Here is a 27,339-nt window from a genome sequence, read left to right on the forward strand (position 1 = left end):
GAAGGCTCGCAGCACTCATTCAGTGGCCCTCTGGCCTGGTGCTTTATAAAATGCCATTTCTTTGCTAATGGTGTTGTCAGTGATATAAGGCACCTGCTTGCTCAGGCAACATGAGTTATTTCAAAATAAAATAAAATAACCCAAGTCAGAGATTGATTCTTTTTGATCACTGCCTCAGGCTATTTGCCTGGAAAAGGCTACTGGTCCTGAAAATACAGTAGTTGTGCTGGTCTACTGACATTTTTCTAGCACGGCTGATAATGGGATTTTTAATTATGTATTTGTATTGAAGCAAGCCCTGAGACTCCAACCAGCATCAAGGTCTATTGTGCTAAGAGGTGTACAAACACAAGAGTCCTTGCCCTAAAAAGAGCTTACAATCCAAGGCCACAACAAAACAAAGAGCGAGCAGGATACAACTCTAAAACAACATGGTCCAGATGATTGTAAGCTTATTCCTAAGAGCCTTATGAAGGTGGGTGTATTTAGGATCTCTTCAAAAATGCAGTTTGTGCTATGAAACAGTCAGGCTTACAAACAATCCCGACTAGAACGTATTTTAGGGGGCTTATATACTAATTCAGTTGCTTAACAGTCCACATTTGGTTCAGGTAAAGGAATGATACAATCTCTCAAGAGAGTCACCACAACAAAAAGAGAGGACAGAAGGAATGGAAACAAGAAATCAAGAAATTTGCTGCAGTGGTTTCCCTACGTGGGTGCACTCTGGCTGGTACTCCAGAAAATGAGTCGAGTTACTGCCAAGATGCGGACACTGCATCTCACCCTTGGAAGAATCATACAAAATAAAACCAGAATAATGCATGTGCGCCAAGAATGAAAGATGGAAGACTATCACAGAAGGGATACGCAAAACAGAGTTAATTAATTATGACTGTTTACACATTTCTTTATCCCAAAATGATTTATACGAGTTGCATACACCAGTGACGCTAACTTTGAGATGAAACACAGCAGCTGTTTAGTAATGTTCAGCAATGCTACACAACTGTTGAGGGATAGAAAGTGACTTTTTACTGACAGACAATCTATAAATTCGCCCTTTGGATATGTTCTTACCCTGACTGGCAGTGCTGATGCCCAAGTGAGTCAAGTTGGCTGCAAGATTTCCGGTGCTATTGGAGCTACTCAGGGATGGGAACGTGGATTCCTCAGGATCTAGTGGTGTTGGGAGGGGAGAAGGGAAATGGATGTTTGTCAGGTCTGGCAGAGAGCCACCTGTGTTATGTGCAGCAGGAATCAGCGTTGTAGTGTTTTCCTGGTCAGCTGATGGAAAGATGCTAAATTTAAAAAAAATACAGTAACAAAAGTCAGTTGAGATTTTAGTCTACATACACACTTCCCACATGATATACAAAAAGAAAGTTTATCTGAAGCGGTCATGCACAAAGCTATGTAAAAAAATATACAAATAAAATATTTAGAGTGGTCACTGTTTTAATGTTTACCCACAGTTGTCACATGGCAATATTTTCAGTGGGGTTGCAGCTGTTTCCATATTATTTAGAAGAGGGAACTACACTTTGTGCATTTCATGGTGATTACGATCATATAAAGCCTATGTCTAAGTGATGAACTCTCCTTGAAGATCTCAGCCCCCAGCTTTACAGATTGTGAATCTGAGGCACAGAGAGGTCAAACGATTTGTCCGAGTTCACACAAAACATGCCTAACTGGGAATAAAACTCAGAATTCTTGACTCTCCATCTCCTGTTTTAAATCACATGTACTCTGTATAATTAGAGACTGAATCTAGAACATTTTTTTTAATGGTTTCATCATCTGGGTTACCATGGCCAAGCAAACCATGTTCAAGGAACGTTAGCATTCACCATGTTTTCAGTGTTTAAAAGTAATCTGGTTAGCATTGTTTCATTGTCAGTATACAGGGAACCTTAATCAATAGAGCTTACGGAGCAAGAAGCTTAGGAACAGGCAGTGAACTTTCTACATGCATCCCTACAAAACCATATACCCCACTCCCAAACTTACTTGATTCCTGGAACTTCACATGATTTAGGCCTCAATGACCCTGTCTAAAATAGAACAGAAAGACACTGTGAAAGGCAAAGAAATGTGGAAAACAACATTTAGGAAATAATTTGTTTTAAAAGATAGGAAACCTACTAAATGAAACCTAAGAAGAGCAGTTTCTCATATGCTCTTAAAAGCCTCTTCTTGCTCAAAATGGGTGTTTGGTGCCACACCAAAAAAACTGATCTCAGCATGGACTTTAAGCCAGCTAAGCTTCAAAGTTCCAATGATAAACTAAACAAAATGAAGACAGAGCAAGAGTAAAACATCACCTGCTTAAATTAGCAAGCAAACATCGACCACGTCATTTTTCTTACTAAATCTAAGCCTATCGCTATATGTCGGGGCTGTCGACATTAAATGAATGAAAATCTACAAACTATCACAAAAACGCTAACTGAATGACAGAAAAGCAAGTAGCACTTTAGAAAAAAACTTGGAAAGTGCAAGACTGGTATATCAATAAAACTTTAATAGGTTATCTAAGCCCTTATCTCCCACTTCACAGTGCCACACTCCAAAAGCACCACAGCATAGCAACTTTCATAGCAATGGAGGAGAAAAACGCAAAGCTCTTTAACACTTGCTCCATGAGTCTGCAAGGGGGTTACACAGAAGTACTTGCTCCCCATATCTCCCAGCTCAGGATATAAACTCTGATCCCTAATGTTTGTTACATCAAGTATTTCCATTTTGATATTTCCTAAAAATCTGCCTGGACAATTGCAGGGTACGTTCTACCAAAACAGGATTGCAATCTTCCTGATAAGACATAATAGTATGAAATGTATTCATTATTGCCTTTGCTAGCATATCTTTGCGCTAAAATAACAGTTATTAGAAAGTAAAAGCTCTCAGATGAGGTATAAGACTTTGCATCCAACTGTCATAAACCAGACACTCAGGCATCAATAGTACATCCAGAATACAAGTCCTACTTCTATCTTACTGAGTTCCACGAGCTTAGAGAAACTTGTCTCCTAGACACTTTATGGACATGAATACTACAGTGGTAATCCACAGAAAAAGAACCCTGCAGTCCTCCCAACAATGTCACTTTCAAGACTTCTCATATGAAAATCCCACATGATGGCAGCAGTCACTTTGTATGATCACAAAGCCAAATTAGCTCAATCTGCATGTAATACAGGGAACGATCACTTGATTAACCAATGCATGGCTTTTTATAAAATATGCATACCCTTTTTAGAAAGGTTATATTTGCTAGGGACTGACTGTTAAAACACATAATTCCCAAGGTAAGCAGGGAGACCGTAGCAAAGAGAGAAGAAAAGAGAAAGCTGCCATGCTGAGAAGCCACAATTAGACTTTGAAAATACTTTAACACAAAGAACAGCTCAAGAAAATCATTAATTCAGCCTTGGTTTTGAAGAACTTCATGAACCAAACATCCTTTCCCTATTGATTCTTTAATATATTTTTTCTAAATAAGTTTATTAATATTCAATAATTCAGACCTGCTTAAACATCCAGACTTATTTAAGCATTAAAAAAATATTCAGATCTCAAAAGCAAATGCTACCTTTGCTACTTCTATCTATCTAGTAACCAGGCTGATGGGGGAAAGCATGGAGACAATAGCAGCTCTATAGGAGCAAAATAACTAAAATCCTGAATATTTACCATTTGTTTTACAAACAACAAAAATCTGATCATTGTTTTGGTGCGGAAGTTGCCTTGAGAAATGCCAGTTAGACAAATTCACAGAAAAAAAGAAAAGGAGGAGAGAAAAAAGAGGCAGGATGGTGAGTGGTAGAAATAAAAGCAGAGATACAAGTAGGGAAAGAGTGCATTTTATTTCATTAAAGTAGCTTTCTGCATTTGAAAAGATGATGGAAGAATGTTTTAATTCTGTATTTCATTCATGTTGTTCTTACTGGTGCACTGTTAATGCAATAGCGCAAGCTAAGGATGACATATCAGACTTCACTTTAAAATTTCCTGGAATCTGTCAATTCCTGACAAACCTTAGTAAGTGAAACAAATGCTTGGGTACTTTTTTAAAAAAGCAATTGCATAAGGGACCAACCTATTAATGGAGTTTTTACATGCAAACTTAACATTTACAGATAAATTTTAAAGCAAGACAGCTGAAAATCATTTTCTGCTTTCAGAGGAACAGCCGTGTTAGTCTGTATTCGCAAAAAGAAAAAGCCACAAGTACTCCTTTTCATTTTCTGCTTTAACAGTCTTCCAAGACTCAAGTTTAGAATACAGTTTCCGCCGAGATAGTTGACAACAATAGGCACAGAGAGATAGCTATACTGCTCCCTGATCTCACTTTAGGTTGTTTGTTGCAAAATATAGAACCTCAACTCAAGTCTGACCAAGCAAAGTTCATTTCAATTCAACATTATTCAAAATGTTTACCTAAATATATTTACAAAATACATTGTCTGGACTAGAACATCTGAACCTTACAAAGATTTGGCATTTCTACCTTTTTAGTGTCCCATGCTTGTTTAGAAAGGGCTTTGTCTGTTTCAGATGTGCTTTCCTCCATTCCAGGGACAGTCAATAATAAGACTAGAAAACAGAATAAAAATAAAAGCACATCCTATTATAAATCTGCTACATCCTGCAGAAACAATCATATATTTCAGTCAGGAAAAAATGTGGTAATTTTTTACCATAAATAATTCCTATTCTCAACTAATAAATAAGATGTATATTTCAGAATAAAACTATATCCAGATCACTAAAAAAATGTATTTCACCCCAAGTGTAGTTCATCAGCTTTCTAAAAAGCTATTTGTTTTTCCATCTAGCACAAAAAACTTTCAAAAGCATGTAAATGACTTAGCCTAAATGATATGTGTGTGTATCATTTGGACTTCTGGGGGCATATCCCATGGCTCTCAGTGCTACAGTAAGCTGAACCACTCTATGGCTATGTTTACACAGGGATAAAAAAACTCATGCCTGGCCTGGATCAGTGGACTCTGGCTCGTAGGGCTCAGGCTGCAGGTCTGAAAAATTGCTGTGTAGACATTCAGGCAACAGGCTGGGGCCCGAGCTTGGCGACCCTCCAATCTTGCAGGTGGAGCCCCAAGACCTTGAGTCAGCTGACCTTCCCCAGCTGTGGCCACATAGTGGGTTTTTTCTTCCCGTGATTCTTTCTCAATTAATTGAGAAAGAGCTTGTGTGACCTTCTTGACACATAGGAGGACCTTTGGGAAGGTACTAGAAGACTATCAGCACTCAAATGATTTAGCTCTTGTCCTTACTGTACAGAGGGCAGGTTACCAGCCTGAGTGAAAGCTGTACCCAGGCTCTATAACCCCAGTTGGGCCAGCTAGCCAAGAGTTTAAAAGCATCAAACCTGGGCGAGCGAGTTGTTGTATGTGGAGGGGAGAGGGGTGTTAGGGGCAAGACCCAAGTAAGAGCCCAGGTTAACTCTGCAATGAAGACATACCCTTATATACCTTTGAAAATTTTACTCCAAATCTGATTTAGACTGCTCAAATCTAGATGGAACTGCATGCTGGGACCTGTAGTTTCCCCTTTGAGGTGGTCCCATTTTTTTATCTGCTCTATTTTAAGTCCGTGATATGCAAGACTTAAATGCTTCTAGTGAGTTACCAATGTTGCCCAATGGGGCAAAAACTAGACATTTCCACTGGGATAGGAGAAACTGAATTTGTACTATTTCTGTGGTCCAGGACGTTTATGGGTTCAAAGTTGGAAACAATTTCATCATGCAAGCAGCAAGACTGCATAGTGACATAGACAGAACATCCATACAAAGCAGATTTCCATCTGCAGAAACCTTTCTAGGCTATGACATATTACATTATGGCCCCAATCCAATAAATGCATACATGCAGACTTTACAACCCATTTGGGTTCCATGCAGGCACAAAGGCCCACGTGCATGCATCTGATTGCAGGACCAGAGCCTACGTTTGAAAAGCACTGTATAAATTTGTAGTACTTTGTAAAAGGTCATTTATATCGTGGTGTAAAGAGTACATAATAGAAGTTACAATGGAGAATGTGTGTACTTGACTGTTATATATCAGTATTACTGTCTATTTCTTCAAGGACTAAAACAAAGTCATTTTAGATGCATCTGTAAATCTCATTGCATAGATTAAAGGGCCTCCAATATATTTTGGAACTGGTAATAGAAGCAAAAACCAGTAGAGGGCACCAAAAATCAGTAGTGGTGTTTAATGGTTATTGCTACCTGTCAGTAGTGACATTAAAAACACCAACCTATATTTCTAAACATTGGTACTGAGGTATAAGACATTGATTATTTGCTACCCATAAGAACTGGAGAAGATCCCTCTATGGTGCCATATTTGAATCAGGTTTCCAACATAGCTATTTGACAAATTTTGAAAAAGTTGCTTACAATGGCTAATTTAAAAAATGGAAAGCGAAAGTTACCAAAGCCACCCCTAAATATTTAACAAAAGGCCCAGGTAGTTTTACTATTGTCATGATCCCCAACACCTGCCCAAGGGGAGAATCAGACTATCTGAACCTAGGTAATATTTAGAGTTAAGAGCTTGCACATTGAACAATAAGTGTTAACAGTCATGTGTTTTTCAATCTGAACACTGGAAGTTTTATATTTTGAGGTAAGGTTGGTCACTGGAGGAAAGCCCTTGAAATCTGTTGGATTAATTTACTGGAAAGGAAATGTAGCAGTCCTAAGATTCTGAAGCCAGAATTAATTTAAAGAATTTGATTTTGTTTGCCACTTGCTTTAATATTTTATGAGACTGCCAACTTGGAATGTTTGTCACAAGCCAGAATTCATCAATCAACAAGTAACAAACTAAATGAAATGCCCAAAATAAACCTTGTCAATTACAGCAATTTTCCCCAACAGTTACCAGTACTACTGATACCACGGGGTATTAAATCTTGGTTAAAATCGTCTGGAATACATTCTCTTTGTGAAAAGAGCTCTCACTGTGACCTCTGGTACCCAAAAACTTGTTGCCACCAAATGATTGCTCAATGTTAAACAACATAGGGATCTCAGTCCCAGTTCTAAAACATGTCCATAATGCAAACCATCACTACAAACTGGAGCTAGTTGGAAGCCCCGAAAGTAGTGCCAGCATACAAATCATGGACTGGCTGGTCCAGGAAATCTAAACTACCTTCTCACTCTTGAAGATGGGCCATGCCAAACAAGGCTGAAGTAAAATGCCAGGATAGAGTATGAGAAGCCTGCTCTATCGCTGATAATGCTCTACTTCTTTTGGATTTCAGTCTCCAGAACTGTCATTGAGGCACTTTTCTCCGGCACCAACCACATTTTGATAATTCCTGCAGTCCCACTTATACGGGAAAAACAATTTTTTAATGATATCAAGTTCTGAAATGGATTTTCCATTTCCCACCCTTCTCCCCCACAGAGTTTACCTCTTTTTTGCTGCATGTCTTGTGACCCTCCTGAAAAGGACTCTTGTTGAGCTGGGGTCATTGTACTTTGATGCAAGGCAGAATCTGAATTGGTCCTGGCAAGAAAGCAAAGAAACCTGTTAGCTTTTTAAACTAAGGATGCTTATGAGGATAACAATCCCCTTAGTCACATGGGAAATTCAGCAAATTAAAATAAACCTGAAATACCACTTTGTAATTGTAAAATATTACACTGGGATTATGCTGGGCAAGATTTCTTGATGAAACGATCAGATAACTTTACAGAACTGAATTTATTACACGTTTATAGAGTAACTGTTTCAACAAAACAACGGAGTTTAGGAGGAACATCAAAGACGAACAAACGAACCGCTACAGATAGAAAACTATCTGGGGTGTGCTCTCGCTGGTACCACTGGGGCAGCGTATGGTCTCAGAGTAAGCAGCAGCACTTTTGGAGTTGAGAGCAATTTATAAACATTGCTTAAGCGTCACAGCATCTCTGCGAGGAAGATATCACCCACATTTTACAGAAAGGGAAACTGACTTGCCAAGGAACATAAAAGTAGCCTGTTATAGAGCCAGAATTAAACTGTGGGAGTCCCAGGATCCCAGTCCTCTACTCTGCCACTCTTGCATGATGATGTGTCCTCAAACTGGTAAGCACAGCATACCACATAGGCACTCCTTGTTCCCAACTGTGGTGCAAGGGGCATGACGGTGGGGACAAATGACTACACATTCTTTGCTCACTGATTGCTTGTGAAGAAAGATCAGCCCCACTTCTAATGTAGTGGTAAAAACCTATGATTTTCTAACTCAGTAATTCTGAGCATCTTACCCCTCTACAGACGTAAACCTGGGAAACTTTATATCTCAAAATCTAATTATGCACTGGCATACTTTAAGTTTAAAAAACAATCTCTTAAAAGAATCCATACAGAGTTGAAAAAACATTAAGTTCTAGATTCAGTTAAAAAAAAAAAAAAAACCACACATGGCAATCCAGATTACCCTAAGTACTGTAAGCTGCCACAGGGAAAAACAAATGTTTCTTGCACTTCTAAGGGTTGTCACAGGATCTAAGTCTTTGGACCAAATACCAATGCACATGGAATTATGCCACTAACCTTCTCCAGCTTGTATCCGATGGAGGCGACAGATACACAGTGCCATATGGACAACTGTCCACGTGATTCAATTAGTTAAGGGGGAGAAAACCAGGAGCCTCTTGTTTAAATAACAGGCCCATTTGAAAGCTTTGAACAAGGAATAATTTAAGTTACTTTGTCAGAGCCAATACACTCTAGTGAGAAAAGCAAAGAGCATTTCTTTGTGGAGGAAATGCTGATTTTGGCATGACATTTCAAACAAAATATGCATGTTAATGGTGGCTTTGTAGGTGCTGTAGGAAAGGGTGTTCCTACTTAAAAATTCAAGCCTGACAATACATAAACAAAAAATGCTTATACCTACTGGGGTGGAGTGGTATACAGGGAGTCATTCTCAACAGTCAAATGAAGGGGTAATCACTCTCCACCTTCTTCTCACACGTTTTTCTTGACCTCCCCCCGTATAATCCTACATTTTCCCTAGCCACACACACTATTGTCAAAATGATCCCCTCTCCCTGCTACCCACCAACACACACACACACACACACACACACAGGCTGAAGTCGTCTCAGACAAGTCGGGGTGGGTCATGAAATATGGCGCCTTGCTAGGAGCACGCAATTCAACCTATAGCTTCAGATACAGTTTATTCCAACTACACATCTCTCCTCCCATCATACACACACTAATACTGCTCCCTCCGTGTATATAGGTTGTATCACAACTTTCCTCTAAAGAGAGAGATCACATAATGCCACTCAGCTGGCCAGCAGTTGTCACTTTTGAGTAACAGGAGGATCACCCTCATTTCCAATAACCACTCTCACACTGGCACTTTTAAAGCTAGTCAACAACAATAAACTAATTCTGTTTTATGAAAGTCACCAAGAAATAGTGCTTGGCAGATGCTGAACTCATATGAGTCAGCTTGTAATAGAAATGGAAAGAAATCACCTGCAAAAAATTCAGTCCTGGTTCTGCTCAGTTTTGAAAGAGGAGTCAGACCCACCAACACTGCCATTTTGTACTTCTGTTGTATTTTTCACAAAAGGATCTCAAGGCACTACCTAAGCCTCTCAACAGCTCTGGGAACTAAGTATGTATTATTGTCCCCTCTTTACAGCTGGGGAATCTGAGATATAGAGAAGCAAAGTATTAGGATTTGTGAAAGATCAGACTTCCATATAGCAATAAGGAGACTATCCAGTTACATTACACTGGATAATGCTTCAGAACAGGAGATATTAACTGTCCAGAGTTCAGAAGAAACGTCCCCTGCAAGCAAGACAGTTGGTCCATTATGGGGTTTTTTGCACCTTCCTTTGACACGATTCACTGTCAGAGACAGGATGTGAGACTGGGTGGATTTCTAATCTGAGTCGGCATGTTCTTATGCCCAAAGTCACAAAATGAATCAGTGGCAAAACCAGAATGGAACTCAGGAGTCCCCCATTATAATCCACACTCGCGCTCTACAATGCTTGGGGTTTATCGATTCGTTTATTTAAAACAATTTGTAAAACAAACTTTAAATACGAACAGTGCTGACAAAGGCAACATTTTAATGCCACACCATAAATCAAAGGATATCTGCCTTCCGTGTTTATCCACAGACAGCGGACGCCGGTGTGGAGACCCAAGGCGGTTTCTGTCACGATACACTCTGTCCACCAGACCATGATGCCGAGTTGTCCTACTTGTATCCAGTCCAGATGACTGAAAAGGAGTCTAAGGGAGATAAAAAGTTATCAACAAAAAAATACATGCAGAAACCACCCGGACAGAATCAATATATCCACAGCTAGGCCTGATTCTGTATGCACTAAAAATAAACCTAACAGCTACGGGTACACCAGCCAATCATCATTTGGACAATGTAACTTTTTCCTTAAATGTAATTTTCATATACTAGACAGATCACACTATATCTGGAATGGAGAAGCACTGGAAACTATCTCCCAAAAGAGAGTTTAGTAATAGGGGGAGGCAGACGGCAACAGATTTCCTAAATTTGCACTATTTTTCCAGCCTTTAAGTCCTACCCCATCTTTGAAACACCAGGAATGATAGAAATGAGTAGAGTAATCTATGAACCTACTGCTAACTAGTGCATAAGTTACTCCTGGTGTATCATGCAGCATGCATCCAGAAGGAACATGCTGACAAATGGAGCTTAAACTTAACCATGAAGGCAAAAGATGCAGGAAGGGGATTCATCGAGTACACTGAATTCTAATTTCAGATTCCTAACATTCACTTGATGCTCTGTAGGAAATGTCTCTCTCAAGGCATTTTTTTCACCCCCTCTCATCAGCATCATAATTATATTAAGAGACACTGACAAAATAAAAATATCAAAACAAGAAATTTCCTTCTCATGTTGCTAACAAAGATGATTAAAGCAACAAACATTTTAAAATTGAATTTACTTTCTAAAAGTTTCATTTAGATTGGGAAGACAACTAGTCCGGTCAACTCCACTCTATGGATCTTATGCATTAGAACAATGTATATGCCACTAGAACTTTTACTATTTGGCAACAGGTTTCCCAGAACCCAAAGCTGCTGCAGACAAGACTTCCAAGCAATCTCACTCGAAATCCTCTACATTATCACAGTACAAAGCTGCATAAGTGGGAGAACAGAATGCTCAGCCTCCACTCGTACATCAAGGGCTGTCCGTGAACCACGTGGGAAAAACTGGGCACTTCTCAACTCCTTGCCAACCGTAACAGCTTTGCTGAATCCCTTTGCGCCATCTGTTTGGAAAATCCTAAATTTGCTCCTTCATTCAGGTCCTGCAAATACAGCGTATTGTCCGTCTGCCAAACCACAGAGCCATCTTGCCATTACACCACCGGGGATGAGAGGAGTGCAGGCTGCCCCGGGGCTGTGGTGGGGAGAGAGGACTCCCCTCCAGCCCTCTCTTGCGGCAGCAGCTCGGGGCCAGGGGAGAGGCGCCTCTCCCCCAGCCCTGGCAGCTCTAGTGGGGCTGGGCTAGGCCGAGGGAGAGGCTCCTCTCCCCGGCTGGCCATGGCAAGTCCGGGGCAGGTCTGTGGTGGAGCTGGCGGGGAGGGGTGCCCCTCCCCACCACAGCACTGAGCCCCTGCGCGGGGCTTAATAAGCAGCTGAGCGGCTTAGAGGGAATTTAGCTGGGCCTGCATGGAGAAGACCCTGGGAAGGAATTCTGCAGAGCTTGAGCTCGAGGGGTGAAAAGAGGGCAGAGGATTGGTTCTGGGGAGGATGGAAGAGTTTTTGTTCCTTGGAGTTGGGAAATTATAACCCTAGTCTAGGAAAGACAGGAGCAGAGCACTTAGAAACTGTAGCAACTGACATTATGTAAAACTTTTAAATACACAGAACACAAGCAACCTAAACAGAGAAAATTAAATGAGATTTTAAAAGTTTTCCATTTTAGTAATATGGGATATTAATCAGTAACATGGGCAAAAAAATGCATAACTAGGATTGTTCTGACAATGTCTTTTAATACAGGAGCAAGCTAAGCAGATTTAGTATATAAACCACAAATAATGAAATGAAACAAGCCACCAGTTTCAGGCATCATGAGAAACTAATCTAGATAAAGGAGTCATTTCAAAAATTAGCCAGAGTATAACAAAACCTCAGTAATAGCCATATTGAAGAATGGAGCCTACTCTGAAGCTAACGTTTAGCCACAGGACATTTGATTAAAGCATTTTACCCCCCCAAAAAAGGTGCCAAGAATATGCACCCAATTCCACAAAATATTCACCCTGTAATAGACTCACCTCCCACCCCCATCTTATTCTGTGGCTGGAATTATTTTGTCCAGTGCGTTTCCACTTGCGCCTTTAGACTGTCACCCCTTTGGGAACGGGTCCCATCATAAGTCCAATACTGGTCACACTGTGAATAAGGCCCTTTGTTTTTGTTTTTTTACTAAAAACTTTTACAAAAGCTATTACATGGTTTTTACCAATTTTGACCAAATTATGGACCACTCAAGTATGTAAAAACACTCATGTTAAGAAAATCTAATAGAATCACAAAATCATAGAATATCAGGGTGGGAAGGGACCTCAGGAGGTCATCTAGTCCAACCCCCTGCTCAAAGTAGGGCCAACCCCCAACTTTTGCCCCAGATTCCTAAATGGCCCTCTCCAAGATTGATCTCACAACCCTAGATTTAGCAGGCCAATGCTCAAACCACTGAGCTCTCCCTCCCCCCAGTACATTAAGTAGATGTGCTTTAGTTTATGTCTAGAGGCAAGGCTGTCTTTTAAAGTAAGGCCATGTTGTGGCAGATATATGCATGCGCATGCATGTGTGTGTGTATGTACTGTTGATGTACAGTCCATGAAATAAACCACAGCATTAAACTGCTTATACTTTCAATACACTTACTTGTCTTTATTTGTTGCTTTTTTCCTTTCCTCCTACCCCCCCAATATTTACCCAAGAAACTGTGAAGTCAATTTTTTGAACTGTTTTTTACAGTTTTTTTAATTTTTGTAATAAGCACCAATAAATTGCCAGGAAATTTTAAACAAATAAAAACTGAAAACGAAGGCCCTTGCCTCTGAACAGTACCATGCAGATGCACATGGGCACTATAATCATTAATAAAGCAAAGTTACTGTTTGGCAGCATGCACTTATGTAGCACCAACTGTGAAAGATGTCCACAACCAGAGCGCAGCAGAACTGTATCAATCAACTTCTTGGTAACATATATTTTTCCACAAAGCACTATGCGCTTTTTCTACTTTAAAATTACATTCTTTAGGACTGACAAATCTTAATACAGTTACGCTGATCTGCAGAGGTTACGATTCTGTGCTCTGGGCCTGTTATCAGCCTTTATTGTACAGTCTCCAGTTGAAGAAAGTCACAGCTCTGATTTAAAATGTATAAACAGCAGCTGAAGCTCACCTGGAAAGGCAAGTCCATGGCACTGTTCCCAATCTGATTCACATTTGGCAGTGACCCTCCATAGTACTGGCCACGACTCTGTCCCAACTGCAAATACTGTGTTTTCTGTAATTGTAACTAAAGAAATAAGAAAAAAAGGATGATTGCAACTTGGAGAGATACTTTAAAAAACAACATTCATTTCATTCAATTGTGCTTAATTTCAGACATCACTGAGAACAGCTTCCATTCCAAACAGTGTGAAAGGAAAACTGACACCAGCTCATGAATAAGTTTAACTATGAAGAGTAAGATTGAAGATGACAGTTTGCCAATTCTGCTTGACAAATGATAGAAAGTCAGCTTTGTAATCACAGTGACCACATGCAAGTTTATATCAATAAATTATGTGAAACCATAAGGTATTTATCTCACCTACTAAAGAGCTAGAATTTAAAAACTTACATTAATCTGATGTTTGACCACGCTAATGCCAAAATTAGATACAAGTTCAAAGAGCTCAGATATATATGTAACAAAATCATTCTCATTTAAAATATATGTATTTGTTTAACAAAACTTGCAAAGTTTTCGGCATTTGTCCTTGAACAGAATTACTCAGCCTAAATTGTAATTTTATACTGCGTAGGAAATCCTCTTATTGTCAGGGCGCCAGTTTCTTAACACTGGAAAAGGCTCTTTAGACAAGCTGCAGATAGCTCTTATGTCCAGAATGTCAGGTTTCAGAGTAGCAGCCGTGTTAGTCTATATCCGCAAAAAGAATTATAAGAGACTTGTATGAGAGTGAACAATGTGACACAAACAGTACGGTTTCAGAGAATGCAGGAAACATGTTCAAATGTTAAATGACAACACACTACCTGAAAAACATTTCAGCATGTTCTATGTGTTCATCTAACCAATAATAGTTTTTGTAAAGAGATAAAGGAAAAAAAGAAACCTTTGCACATGAAATTAAGTCATCTTATTTTCACTGTTATTCCTTCTCTTTCCAGAGAACTGTATGTCCTTAACCACTTTTGATCAACAGAACCTGCCTTTTAACAAAGTTTTAAGTGACTGGCTTTCTTTTCAAGATAGAAAATCTTGCATCCAAATCATATTTACCAGTTTATTAACTCCATTTTCAGGCATTTCTCCTTGACTTCGGTACTGCTTTTGCACAGCAAAGTCAGATCTGATGTCACAGTGCCACCATATCCCTCTGCTAGACTGACCAAGTGCAGGCTGAGATCATTTAAATGTGACAGCTTAGCTGTTCTACTTTCCGAAAAGTAAGACGGGCATTCCTAGGTTGGCAATGAACAGTTGTTTAAAGAATGTTTGATCCTTGGACTAGAAGCACTGTAGCATGTACATCAACAGATCTTTCATTTTCACTCTCAAACGGATCCTTAAGCCATTCTCTCAGAATCCCAGGATTTCAGAGAATGAGGTTTGGAAATGCCACAACAAATCTGGCATCCCCAAAGCTCAGTGTTCACATGTTTGTTTTCCCTTTCTTTGGAAATGAAAAATGGGACCTATGGTCCTACCTTTAAACGCCTACAACAAAGACTATGGGGTTGAACAAAGACATTTATGTGAAGGAAAGCAATTTGTTTCCTCCTAAAAAGTTGAAAAGGGTTACTATCAAGAGATACTCGGATAAAACTGTAATAATGTGACCAGGTGTCCTGAACAGTTCTGAATATGTGCAAATTCACCAGAGAATAATCATAACTGAGGGAGAAAAAGACACAGGCCTGCTTGTATTATGTCTGGCTCTAGACAGCATTCTCAGGTTGCTCAATTTCACAAAACAGTGAATTCACTCTCAATAATAAGCATGCACACTGATATGATAAAATCCAAATCTTATCAGAAAACAAATCTACTTGTCCCTTAACGGTGAGCACTCTATGAGAACCAACAGTTTTCCACAGACCCAGTTAACCCAGATCTCTCAACTGTTTTGTTTGAGGCAATTAATCTGACAAATGTATCAGACAATTCACAGATCTAATCTCAATTGTAGAAATTTTATGGTCAAAAAGGCACAAAAACTATGCTAGCTGTTTAGCAACTGTGAAGCAAGTGGTCTGCGCTTCCCATTCCTTAGGAATGCAACTCAATCTGCAGAGGATGGAAGAGTTGAGAACCTATTTGCTGTACTTAGCAGTGAAAGTGATTTCTTCCCTTATTCTTCGATCATCCCCTTTGATACCAGAACAGTCTTAAAATGAGCTTGTTAGAAGGCGTTGATGTATCTGTGATCTTACCAACACTACCTTCAGTGAGCTCCATGCAGAAAAATTACTAAATATTAATTGCTTATTATTGCTACTATTTACTAGTTTTCACCACTATAAAAATTTACATTTGTCTTGTATTTTTATTTATTGTTCACCTCAGCCTCTTCCATTTTAAAAGTTCTGCCCTGCAATGGCTGCTGCTGGTTATCCCACAGTTAAGTCAACACTCAACCAACTTCACTGTAATAGAGCAAAGCTGTCTCAATGCCCTTCTACAAAGAACATAAATGTTTTAAAAGACCCACTCTCATTCCCAATAGGACCTTCCGTACAAAAGAGGCTGTTACTCACCTTACAATAAATAGTGTTTGAGATGTGTTATCTATACATAGTCCAATCTTGGGTTCACACATGCCCCATTCATCAGAGACTGGAACCTTTTGGCCAGCAGTGCCAACTGGCCCATGCCCCAGCTGTTCTCATGCTCCCCACTCATGAAGGTATAAAAGGATGGTCTGGGGCCAACTGCCTCAGCTCCTTAGCCAACCAGAATTCAAATGATAATGGATACTCCAAAATAGCAAGGAAGGCCAACAGGTCATGGAATACACATAAAAACACATCTCAAAATACACCAGTTATTGTAAGTTAAATAATGGTCTTTCCTTCTTCAAGCAACTGTCTACATGTATTCCATTCTTGAGACTTGTACAGCAACCCTGTGTGAGGAGATGGGTAATCAGAGTCTTAACCAAATAATGACTGAAGGACCACTCTGCCAAAGCAAAGATCTGCTCAGGATACCTCCCCAATAGCTTAGTGTTTTTTGAACATGTGAATTGAACCCCAGGTGATAGCCCTACAGATTTCGGCTATGGGGACATTTCTAAAGGAAGCCACAGATGCAGCATGAACTCAAGCTGGGTGACCTTTTGACTTGTCAGGGGAATCAAGCTTACCTATTTGAGAACAGTCAGATAGTACAGCCTAGGCATAGGCTATGAATAATCTAGAAGAGACTCTGAATGGTTTAATTCTATCTAAATGCAAATAAAGCTCTTGGAAAAATCTAAAGAGTAATTTTCTTTCAGAATCACTGGCATGAGGTTTCAGAAAGAAAACAAGTGCATGAATAGTCTAATTAACATGAAAATTAGATATTACTTTAGATCCCATCCAAACTTCCTACCTAGAGAGAGACCTTATCCCTATGAAAGATAGTGTATGGTGAGCCTGCCATTAAAACTTGAATTTCTCTCACACAACAAGCAGAATTAACAGCCACCAAAAACAATGTTTTCATGGAAAGATGATGTAATGAACACAGATAACTGTTCAAATGGAGGACCCATAACACCAACTAATATCACACATTAAGATCCTACAAAGGAGAGGATTCTCTAATCAGAGGGAGTACTAATCCCTTCAGAGATCTAGACACGGTTGGATGTGTAAAGGCTATGCATAGAGGTCTACTCAGGCCTAATTTTTAACCCTGACCGCAGATCCTCACCCACCTGACCTGAGCCTGAGGGAGTTGGGTTGTTTTCCGAACCAACCTGAATCCTGTTGTGTTCACATTGTGTGGCTCTACCTGTGTGGTTTTGAATCTGAGGATTATAAGCAGATATAACCACAGGTTGAACTTTTATAGAACTAACTGAAAGTCCAGATGATTTTAACAAGAGCAGGTCACCTAAAATTAAAAGAATGTCTGTTAGGGAGAGTGAGGTGTGATGTCATTCTGTCCAAATGGTAGATCTTTTCCTTTTGACATTATGTCCCTGTGGAGTCCTTCCTATATAGTCCTTGAACTATTATTCAAAATGCTCAGGACATCCCTGGAACAAGACTTCTCCACTTCAGCTAGGCAGCAAGCATTCAAGATGTACAGTGCAGAGACACTGGGTCTGGATGAAAGGTCTTCCTGTCATTTTGGGAGATCAAACCTGAGACCAGACACAACACGTTTGGAGTCCCTACAATAACTCTCAGGAGGTTTGGAAACCAGAACTGTCTGGGCCAAACTGGTGCTATTAATATCAACGTTACAGCATTCTGCCCAAGCTTTCTCAATGTATACGGTATTAAAGGAATCAATGGGTTGGGGTTCATCAGACCCCAAAACCATTAGAAAAGCATCCAGTAGAGATCCTTGAATTCGGCACCCTCTCGAGCAAATGGTGCTGCATTGTGTGTTCATCTCTAAGGCAAAACTAGTCTATGGTTGGGTGACTCCGCTTCTGGAAGATCTGTTGAATAAGAGCTGTTGAGTAACTGAGTTCTTTCTTCTGACCATTTGTGGTCAGAAGAAAATGGCTGGTTCAGCCAATCTGCAAGGGAGTTCAGTCCTGAGCAATATCCAGTGTTTGATGCTTCCTGACAGAGGATTACCTGGATCCTCTCTGCCAATTTATACAGAATACTACAGTGGTGTTTTCTGTCATCACCAGTATCAATTTGCCTTGGATTAGAGGTAGAAAGCTACACATGCTTTCTGAGAGGACAAGATCTGTCTCTTGACCAGAGAGCCTACAACTGATGATTTAAGTGTACTCCCCAACCCAGACTGGAAGCATGCATCATCAGTGTTAATGTGGGAAGAGAAGGCAACAATGGAACACCTTTGCACATATGAATCGGATTTTTCCACTACTATAGAGAAGAAAGTAAGTGTTGATGAACCCTCAAAGGCATGTCTATAGGGTACTTCTCTGGAGCGAGTATCAACTTCAACCAGCTCTGAATACAATGAAGTTGAAGTCTGGCATGGGGAGCGAAGAATGTGCATGATGCCATGTGCCTAGAATTCTTTAGACACTATCTTATAGACATTTGAGGGATGCACTGTAACTCATTTATAATTTTTGTCACTACTTTGAACCTGAACTGTGGTAAGTAGATTCCACCACAGCAACGATGTATCTTCTTTGATGGCATCAAAAGATATTTCTCCCCAGTTATCCTGAGCACCAGTTTGGCAGGTACCTGAATATAATAAATGTTGCTTGAGGCTAGCTGAGGAGGGGTACCTGGAATCAGCCTGCTGCCAAGATAAGTATAAATGGAAATGTTCTGCTTTTTGAGAAACATCACCATGACCACAAAGCATTTTGTGAATTTTGCATTTTGCAGCTGCCAGGCAAATGGGAGAACTGTGCATTGGAATTGTTGTGTTCCCACTACAAACTGCAAATGTTTTCTAAGAGCAGGTTGGACTGAAATATGGAAACAGGTTCTGGACGTCAAGAGCTGTAAAGCAGTCTTGTGGATCTAGGGAAAAGATTATTAAGGTTTGGGGCAACACACTGAATATGAATGGTCAAATGACTGATTCTTCTCAGATCCAGAATTACACGCTAACCTCTCTTTTTTCAAGGCATCAGGAAAAACTGAGAATAAATACCCTTTTCCCTGAACTGAAGAGAAATCTCCTCTATGCTCTGAGAGACAAGAGATTCAAGCCCTGGTTGCAGAATCCTCTTGAGAGGGGTCCCTGAAAAGACAGGGAAGCTGGGCGAGAGGTAGGAATAGTCAGGAACTGAATGGAATATCCAGTCTGAATAACCTCAAGGACCCATTGTCCTGCTGTAATATTGTTCCAGGTTTCACAAAAATAAATCAGAGGGTCTGGTTCAGAAAAGCTCTTGACAAGACTGTCAAATCTGTCGCTTGTTTGGGTGCAAAGTAGCACCCAAAGAAAAAGCTCAAGGACACATCTTGTGGAAGTGTTGCTTCTTTCTTGGAGACTCAGCTAGACTCTGACAAGAGCAGGTACAAAAATATGACAGCTGTCTTGACTGTGATTGCGGTCTGTTGTTTCCTCTTCAGTTGAGAAGCATACACACCAAGCAATTTTTTACAAATGGCTTCTTTTGTGGTCACACCAGCTCAGGAGCGTACAAAATAAAGCTCCAAATCTACCCCAAAGGAAGAGACTTAAGTGAATTGACATATTTGGAAGGAAAAGCTATCCCCAGACAGTCTTCAAATGAGGAATTCTAATTATCAAACACTCCTCTCCAAATACCTTTCCTGGCAAAGGGTCGGGCTCAACGGGTAGTGATCAATGGCTTCATGTCTAGTTGGCAGCCGGTATCAAGTGGAGTGCCCCAAGGGTCGGTCCTGGGGCCAGTTTTGTTCAATATCTTCATAAATGATCTGGAGGATGGTGTGGATTGCACTCTCAGCAAATTTGCGGATGATACTAAACTGGGAGGAGTGGTAGATACGCTGGAGGGGAGGGATAGGATACAGAAGGACCTAGACAAATTGGAGGATTGGGCCAAAAGAAATCTGATGAGGTTCAATAAGGATAAGTGCAGGGTCCTGCACTTAGGACGGAAGAACCCAATGCACAGCTACAGACGAGGGACCGAATGGCTAGGCAGCAGTTCTGCAGAAAAGGACCTAGGGGTGACAGTGGACGAGAAGCTGGATATGAGTCAGCAGTGTGCCCTTGTTGCCAAGAAGGCCAATGGCATTTTGGGATGTATAAGTAGGGGCATAGCGAGCAGATCGAGGGACATGATCGTTCCCCTCTATTCGACATTGGTGAGGCCTCATCTGGAGTACTGTGTCCAGTTTTGGGCCCCACACTACAAGAAGGATGTGGATAAATTGGAGAGAGTCCAGCGAAGGGCAACAAAAATGATTCGGGGTCTGGAACACATGAGTTATGAGGAGAGGCTGAGGGAGCTGGGATTGTTTAGCCTGCAGAAGAGAAGAATGAGGGGGGATTTGATAGCTGCTTTCAACTACCTGAAAGGGGGTTCCAAAGAGGATGGCTCTAGATTGTTCTCAATGGTAGCAGATGACAGAACGAGGAGTAATGGTCTCAAGTTGCAGTGGGGGAGGTTTAGATTGGATATTAGGAAAAACTTTTTCACTAAGAGGGTGGTGAAACACTGGAATGCGTTACCTAGGGAGGTAGTAGAATCTCCTTCCTAAGAGGTTTTTAAGGTCAGGCTTGACAAAGCCCTGGCTGGGATGATTTAACTGGGAATTGGTCCTGCTTCGAGCAGGGGGTTGGACTAGATGACCTTCTGGGGTCCCTTCCAACCCTGATATTCTATGACATCCCTGATAAAGTACCACAAGAGTCCAGAGAATAATTAAAATCTTTAATCACAATTAGCAGCTAAAACCTCACTACAAGTGGCAGTAGACATACTGAATACTGCACACATTCAATGACACTTGCAACAACAATGAGGTGTGAGTCTTGGTTACAATCTTCCAGTATCCCATGTGAGGTTTAAAATGCTACTAACAATCTACCTTTTGAAGGGTCAGAACTACAGTATTTAGTTCAAAGAAGGATGACACTTTGCACACTCTTGGTAGGATGTATTGGGGCCAGAGTTTAGCTGAGCTAGTCCCTAAAGACCATCATTAACTGGCATCACCAGTCTTTCTGGCAGAGATGTATGTAATTTAGAAAGAAGTTTGAGATTTTTCACTCACAGCCTGCACAAGGGGCTACTCTTTGTAAGTACCAAAGAATACAGACATGCTTTAGGGTGTCAAAGGAACTACATTTATGCCCTGAACTACCCTTAGAGATGGGTGAGAAGATTTCTGTCCTTTCTTTGAGGCTCCATGAAAAGGTGATCTTACATTCCCTACAGAAATGATGATGTCTCCTACCCATTTTTGATGAAGATTTTGGAGCCAGAACCTTTGCCAAAAGAATAGAAGAGGCAGACAAGCCCAAGGCATGGTAGCTGCTGGTGCACTTTTTGAAGAAGACAGTTCCAAACCTGGGGGATCCAGCATACCCAGATCCAATGCTGGTCTCACATTTAACTAGCAAGAACAGCTTCAAATTCAATTTTGAAGTAAACAAATAGAGCATTTGTTCATGATGTGTCCCTCACCTACACAAAAGGCACTTCGAAAGACCATCATTAAGCAAAATGGTTGTGTCACATGAGAGATATTTGAACTCAGGAGATTTCTGATCAGCCATAAGGACTGAAGTCCCAATATTGGGAAACTAAAGCAATATAAAAAGTTTCCCAAATGAAATTCAACACTAATCCTAACACTAACTACATATAGTATTTACAGTAGAAAAAAAATGAGGAAAAAATAGCTAGAGTATAGACACCACTAACCATCTCTCAGCCAAAGATGGTGAGAAGGAACTGAGAGGCAGCTGGCCCTATTCAACCCTTTTATGCCCTTTGACAGGGGACACAAAGAAAACCGGTGGCAGGCCAATGGACACTACTGGCCCTAAGGTTCCAATCTTTGGCACATGGGGTATATATACACCAAGAGTGGAATACATAACGATTATCACTCAAGGAAGAAGAACAAGGAAAGATCTCCTCATCTGGCCACTTCCTGAAGTTACTCTGTATGATCAGATGACACTGTCAACTGACTGATATTTTAGAAGTTTGAGCAGCATTTTTATGCTCCAAATATTTGCCTGATACCATGAAAATGCAGTTCAAGTCTGCTGTGTGTGCACAAACCAGAAAAAAAGCAATGCAAATTTCACTGTTACGATTTGTGAGTGCTCTAAACATGTGACTCGTCTTAAGAGGGATTACTTAGCCTCTATGGTAAGAAGCAAGTTAAATTGGAATAGATACTGGATGCCACCAGAGCAAATACTTCCTCCTTTTTCTAATCAAAATAACTCCACCAGGGTATGAACCTGTCAACTATATGCATAAAATGTAAATTAAAGATGCAATCCCAGAGACAAAAGAGGTTGGACCCTTTGAAATACTCTGATCATCATTTTTGAAAATAAAAGGTTGCTTTACAGAGTGAGATTATTCTCAAATCCTTTCACACTTCTCAACTCTAGTTTGCTCTACTGAGATTAAATTAATGGAAGTTTTCTATTTTGAACTCTTGGGACTTCACCAAGATATTTTACTTTCTTGGTCCAAGATACAGTGTCAATTTATACTGTATGTTTCCCAGAGAAACATGTATTTTAAATTAAAAGATCAATTTAGAAATTTCATTATTAAAAACAATGGTTTTGCATGAAGCAGTTGTATACTGTAAACGAAATGCTGCCCAAATGAAAATGTCATGCTACTAATTTGCTATTTTAGATTTGTGAAAGGAGCTGTATTTAAAAACACACATTATTTCCAAAAAGCTACAAAAGTGATACAACCAAGAACATCTTATGTGCTGACAGAAGCACCTTTACAATGAAACAGCAATTTGTCATGTAACAATTTGGTACCCTGACTGCCTGCACATTCCAAACAACTAGATTCCTAACTCAGTTACCTCAGCAGGAAACAAACAATTGTCCGATGAACTGAGCTGTAGCTCACAAAAGCTTATGCTCAAATAAATTGGTTAGTCTCAAAGCCCTGGTCTACACTAGGACTTTAGGTCGAATTTAGCAGCGTTAAATCGGTGTAAACCTGCACCCGTCCACACGAAGAAGCCCTTTATTTCGACTTAAAGGGCTCTTAAAATCGATTTCCTTACTCCACCCCTGACAAGTGGATTAGCGCTTAAATCGGCCTTGCCGGGTCGAATTTGGGGTACTGTGGACACAATTCGACGGTATTGGCCTCCGGGAGCTATCCCAGAGTGCTCCATTGTGACCACTCTGGACAGCACTCTCAACTCAGATGCACTGGCCAGGTAGACAGGAAAAGAACTGCAAACTTTTGAATCTCATTTCCTGTTTGGCCAGCGTGGCAAGCTGCAGGTGACCATGCAGAGCTCATCAGCAGAGGTGACCATGATGGAGTCCCAGAATCGCAAAAGAGCTCCAGCATGGACCGAACGGGAGGTACGGGATCTGATCGCTGTATGGGGAGAGGAATCCGTGCTATCAGAACTCCGTTCCAGTTTTCGAAATGCCAAAACCTTTGTCAAAATCTCCCAGGGCATGAAGGACAGAGGCCATAACAGGAACCCGAAGCAGTGCCGCGTGAAACTAAGGAGCTGAGGGAAGCCTACCAGAAAACCAGAGAGGCGAATGGCCACTCCGGGTCAGAGCCCCAAACGTGCCGCTTTTATGATGAGCTGCATGCCATTTTAGGGGGTTCAGCCACCACTACCCCAGCCGTGTTGTTTGACTCCTTCAACGGAGATGGAGGCAACATGGAAGCAGGTTTTGGGGACGAAGAAGATGAGGAGGAGGAGGAGGAGATTGTAGATAGCTCACAGCAAGCAAGCGGAGAAACCGCTTTTCCCGACAGCCAGGAACTGTTTCTCACCCTGGACCCAGTACCCCCCGAACCCACCCAAGGCTGCCTCCTGGACCCGGCAGGCGGAGAAGGGACCTCCGGTGAGTGTACCTTTTAAAATACTATACATGGTTTAAAAGCAAGCATGTGAAAGGATTACTTTGCCCTGGCATTCACGGCTCTCCTGGATGTACTCCCAAAGCCTTTGCAAAAGGTTTCTGGGGAGGGCAGCCTTATTACGTCCTTCATAGTAGGACACTTTACCACTCCAGGCCAGTAACACGTACTCGGGAATCACTGTACAACAAAGCATTGCAGTGTATGTTTGCTGGCGCTCAAACAACATCCGTTCTTTATCTCTCTGTGTTATCCTCAGGAGAGAGAGATATCATTCATGGTCACCTGGTTGAAATAGGGTGCTTTTCTTCAGGGGACACTCAAAGGAGCCCATTCCTGCTGGGCTGTTTGCCTGTGGCTGAACAGAAATGTTCCCCGCTGTTAGCCACGGGGAGGGGGGAGGGTTGAGGGGGTAGCCATGCGGTGGGGGGAGGCAAAATGCGACCTTGTAACGAAAGCACATGTGCTATGTACTTAATGTTAACAGCAAGGTTTACCCTGAAAGAGTGTAGCCACTGTTTTATAAAATGTGTCTTTTTAAATACCGCTGTCCCCTTTTTTTCTCCACCAGCTGCACATGTTTCAATGATCACAGGATCTTCTCCTTCCCAGAGGCTAGTAAAGATTAGAAAGAAAAAAAAAAAGCACTCATGATGAAATGTTCTCTGAGCTCATGCTGTCCTCCCACACTGACAGAGCACAGACGAATGCGTGGAGGCAAATAATGTCAGAGTGCAGGAAAGCACAAAATGACCAGGAGGAGAGGTGGCGGGCTGAAGACAGGGCTGAAGCTCAAATGTGGTGGCAGCATGATGAGAGGAGGCAGGATTCAATGCTGAGGCTGCTGGAGGACCAAACCAGTATGCTCCAGTGTATGGTTGAGCTGCAGCAAAGGCAGCTGGAGCACAGACTGCCACTACAGCCCCTGTGTAACCAACCGCCCTCCTCCCCAAGTTCCATAGCCTCCACACCCAGACGCCCAAGAACACGGTGGGGGGGCCACCGGCCAACCAGCCACTCCACCACAGAGGATTGCCCAAAAAAAGAAGGCTGGCATTCAATAAATTTTAAAGTTGTAAACTTTTAAAGTGCTGTGTGGCATTTTCCTTCCCTCCTCCACCACCCCTCCTGGGCTACCTTGGTAGTCATCCCCCTATTTGTGTGATGAATGAATAAAGAATGCATGAATGTGAAGCAACAATGACTTTAATGCCTCTGCAAGCAATGATCGAAGGGAGGAGGGGAGGGTGGTTAGCTTACAGGGAAGTAGAATGAACCAAGGGGCGGGGGGTTTCATCAAGGAGAAACAAAGAGAACTTTCACACCGCAACCTGGCCAGTCATGAAACTGGTTTTCAAAGCTTCTCTGATGCGTGCTGCGCCCTCCTGTGCTCTTCTAACTGCCCTGGTGTCTGGCTACGCATAACCAGCAGCCAGGCGATTTGCCTCAACCTCCCACCCCGCCATAAACGTCTCCCCCTTACTCTCACAGATATTGTGGAGCACACAGCAAGCAGTAATAACAGTGGGAATATTGGTTTCGCTGAGGTCTAAGCGAGTCAGTAAACTGCGCCAGCGCGCCTTTAAACGTCCAAATGCACATTCTACCACCATTCTGCACTTGCTCAGCCTGTAGTTGAACAGCTCCTGACTACTGTCCAGGCTGCCTGTGTACGGCTTCATGAGCCATGGCATTAAGGGGTAGGCTGGGTCCCCAAGGATACATATAGGCATTTCAACGTCCCCAACAGTTATTTTCTGGTCTGGGAATAAAGTCCCTTCCTGCAGCTTTTGAAACAGACCAGAGTTCCTGAAGATGCGAGCGTCATGTACCTTTCCCGGCCATCCCACGTGGATGTTGGTGAAACATCCCTTGTGATCCACCAGAGCTTGGAGCACTATTGAAAAGTACCCCTTGCGGTTTATGTACTCGCCAGCTTGGTGCTCTGGTGCCAAGATAGGGATATGGGTTCCGTCTATGGCCCCACCACAGTTAGGGAATCCCATTGCAGCAAAGCCATCCACTATGACCTGCACATTTCCCAGGGTCACTACCCTTGATATCAGCAGATCTTTGATAGCGTGGGCTACTTGCATCACAGCAGCCCCCACAGTAGATTTGCCCACTCCAAATTGATTCCCAACTGACCGGTAGCTGTCTGGCATTGCAAGCTTCCACAGGGCTATCATCACTTGCTTCTCAATTGTGAGCGCTGCTCTCATCTTGGTATTCATGTGCTTCAGGGCAGGGGAAAGCAAGTCACAAAGTTCCATGAAAGTGCCCTTACGCATGCGAAAGTTTCGCAGCCACTGGGAATCGTCCCAGACCTGCAACACTATGCGGTCCCACCAGTCTGTGCTTGTTTCCTGAGCCCAGAATCGGCGTTCCACAGCATGAACCTGCCCCATTAGCACCATGATGCATGCACTGGCAGGGCCCATGCTTTCAGAGAAATCTGTGTCCATGTCCTGATCACTCACGTGACCGCGCGGACGTCACCTCCTCGCCCGGTATCGCTCTGCCAGGTTCTGGTGCTGCATATACTGCTGGATAATGCGTATGGTGTTTAATGTGCTCCTAATTGCCAAAGTGAGCTGAGCGGCCTCCATGCTTGCCTTGGTATGGCGTCCGCACAGAAAAAAGGCGCGGAACGATTGTCTGCCGTTGCTCTGACGGAGGGAGGGGCGACTGATGACACGGCTTACAGGGTTGGCTTCAGGGAGCTAAAATCAACAAAGGGGGTGGCTTTACATCAAGGAGTATTTCAGGCAGGACTTCATGGAGGCTTCCAATAAGAAACGGTGCACCTAAGTTATTGTTCTTATTGGAACAAGGAGGTTAGTCTGGCCTCTGATTGATACATGGCTAGATTTACCTCGCTGCACCTTCCCTGTGAGTGACTGCAGTGTGACCTAGAGGAATGAGTCCCCTAGACAGGGGAGGGGGGGAAGCAAATGAGTACAACACAAATCTGGTCTATTTCTTGTTCTGACCCACTCCATCTATCTTTTACATCTTTGGCTGGCAGCAGACGGTACAGAAGGACTGCATGCCATCCACATCTCATGGCTGCCCGGCAGAAGATGATGCAATATGACTGCTAGCCATCCTCATCTCTTGCCTGCCCGGCAGAAGATGGTACAGTACGACTGCTAGCAATCCGTATCGCCTGCCTGCTCACCATAAGATGGTTCAATAAGACTGACTGCAGGACTAAAGAGAATGACCTGGTCAAGTCACTCCAAATTTAGTCCCTGCGCCAATGTCTGTCCAGCTGCTCCAGGCCGACGTGGCCAGGAGCACCTCGGACATG

At 41.9% G+C, this 27,339-nt stretch overlaps 1 protein-coding gene across 7 annotated transcripts in view; it reads right to left on the reverse strand.

Moving 5' to 3' along the window:
- CRTC1 (CREB regulated transcription coactivator 1) overlaps positions 1–27,339 on the reverse strand; it is a 134,653-nt gene that overhangs the window by 84,904 nt on the left and 22,410 nt on the right. For 6 of the 7 annotated variants that reach the window (XR_012156180.1, XR_012156184.1, XR_012156183.1 and 3 more), the window contains exons 2-8: positions 13,493–13,609; positions 10,167–10,304; positions 8,592–8,653; positions 7,462–7,556; positions 4,517–4,602; positions 2,014–2,057; positions 1,081–1,301 (exon numbers count right to left, since the gene is read on the reverse strand). Coding sequence is in view for 1 of the 7 variants with exons in the window: in XM_073324069.1 (XP_073180170.1) it covers positions 1,081–1,301; positions 2,014–2,057; positions 4,517–4,602; positions 7,462–7,556; positions 8,592–8,653; positions 10,167–10,304; positions 13,493–13,609 (763 nt within the window). In the remaining 6 variants the exon portion in view is untranslated. Of the gene's footprint in view, positions 1–1,080; positions 1,302–2,013; positions 2,058–4,516; positions 4,603–7,461; positions 7,557–8,591; positions 8,654–10,149; positions 10,305–13,492; positions 13,610–27,339 lie in introns of all 7 variants that reach the window. The other variant, XR_012156181.1, reaches the window with a different exon arrangement.

This window comes from Lepidochelys kempii, chromosome 25 (assembly GCF_965140265.1).
Source record: "Lepidochelys kempii isolate rLepKem1 chromosome 25, rLepKem1.hap2, whole genome shotgun sequence".
Lineage (NCBI taxonomy): Eukaryota > Metazoa > Chordata > Testudines > Cheloniidae > Lepidochelys > Lepidochelys kempii.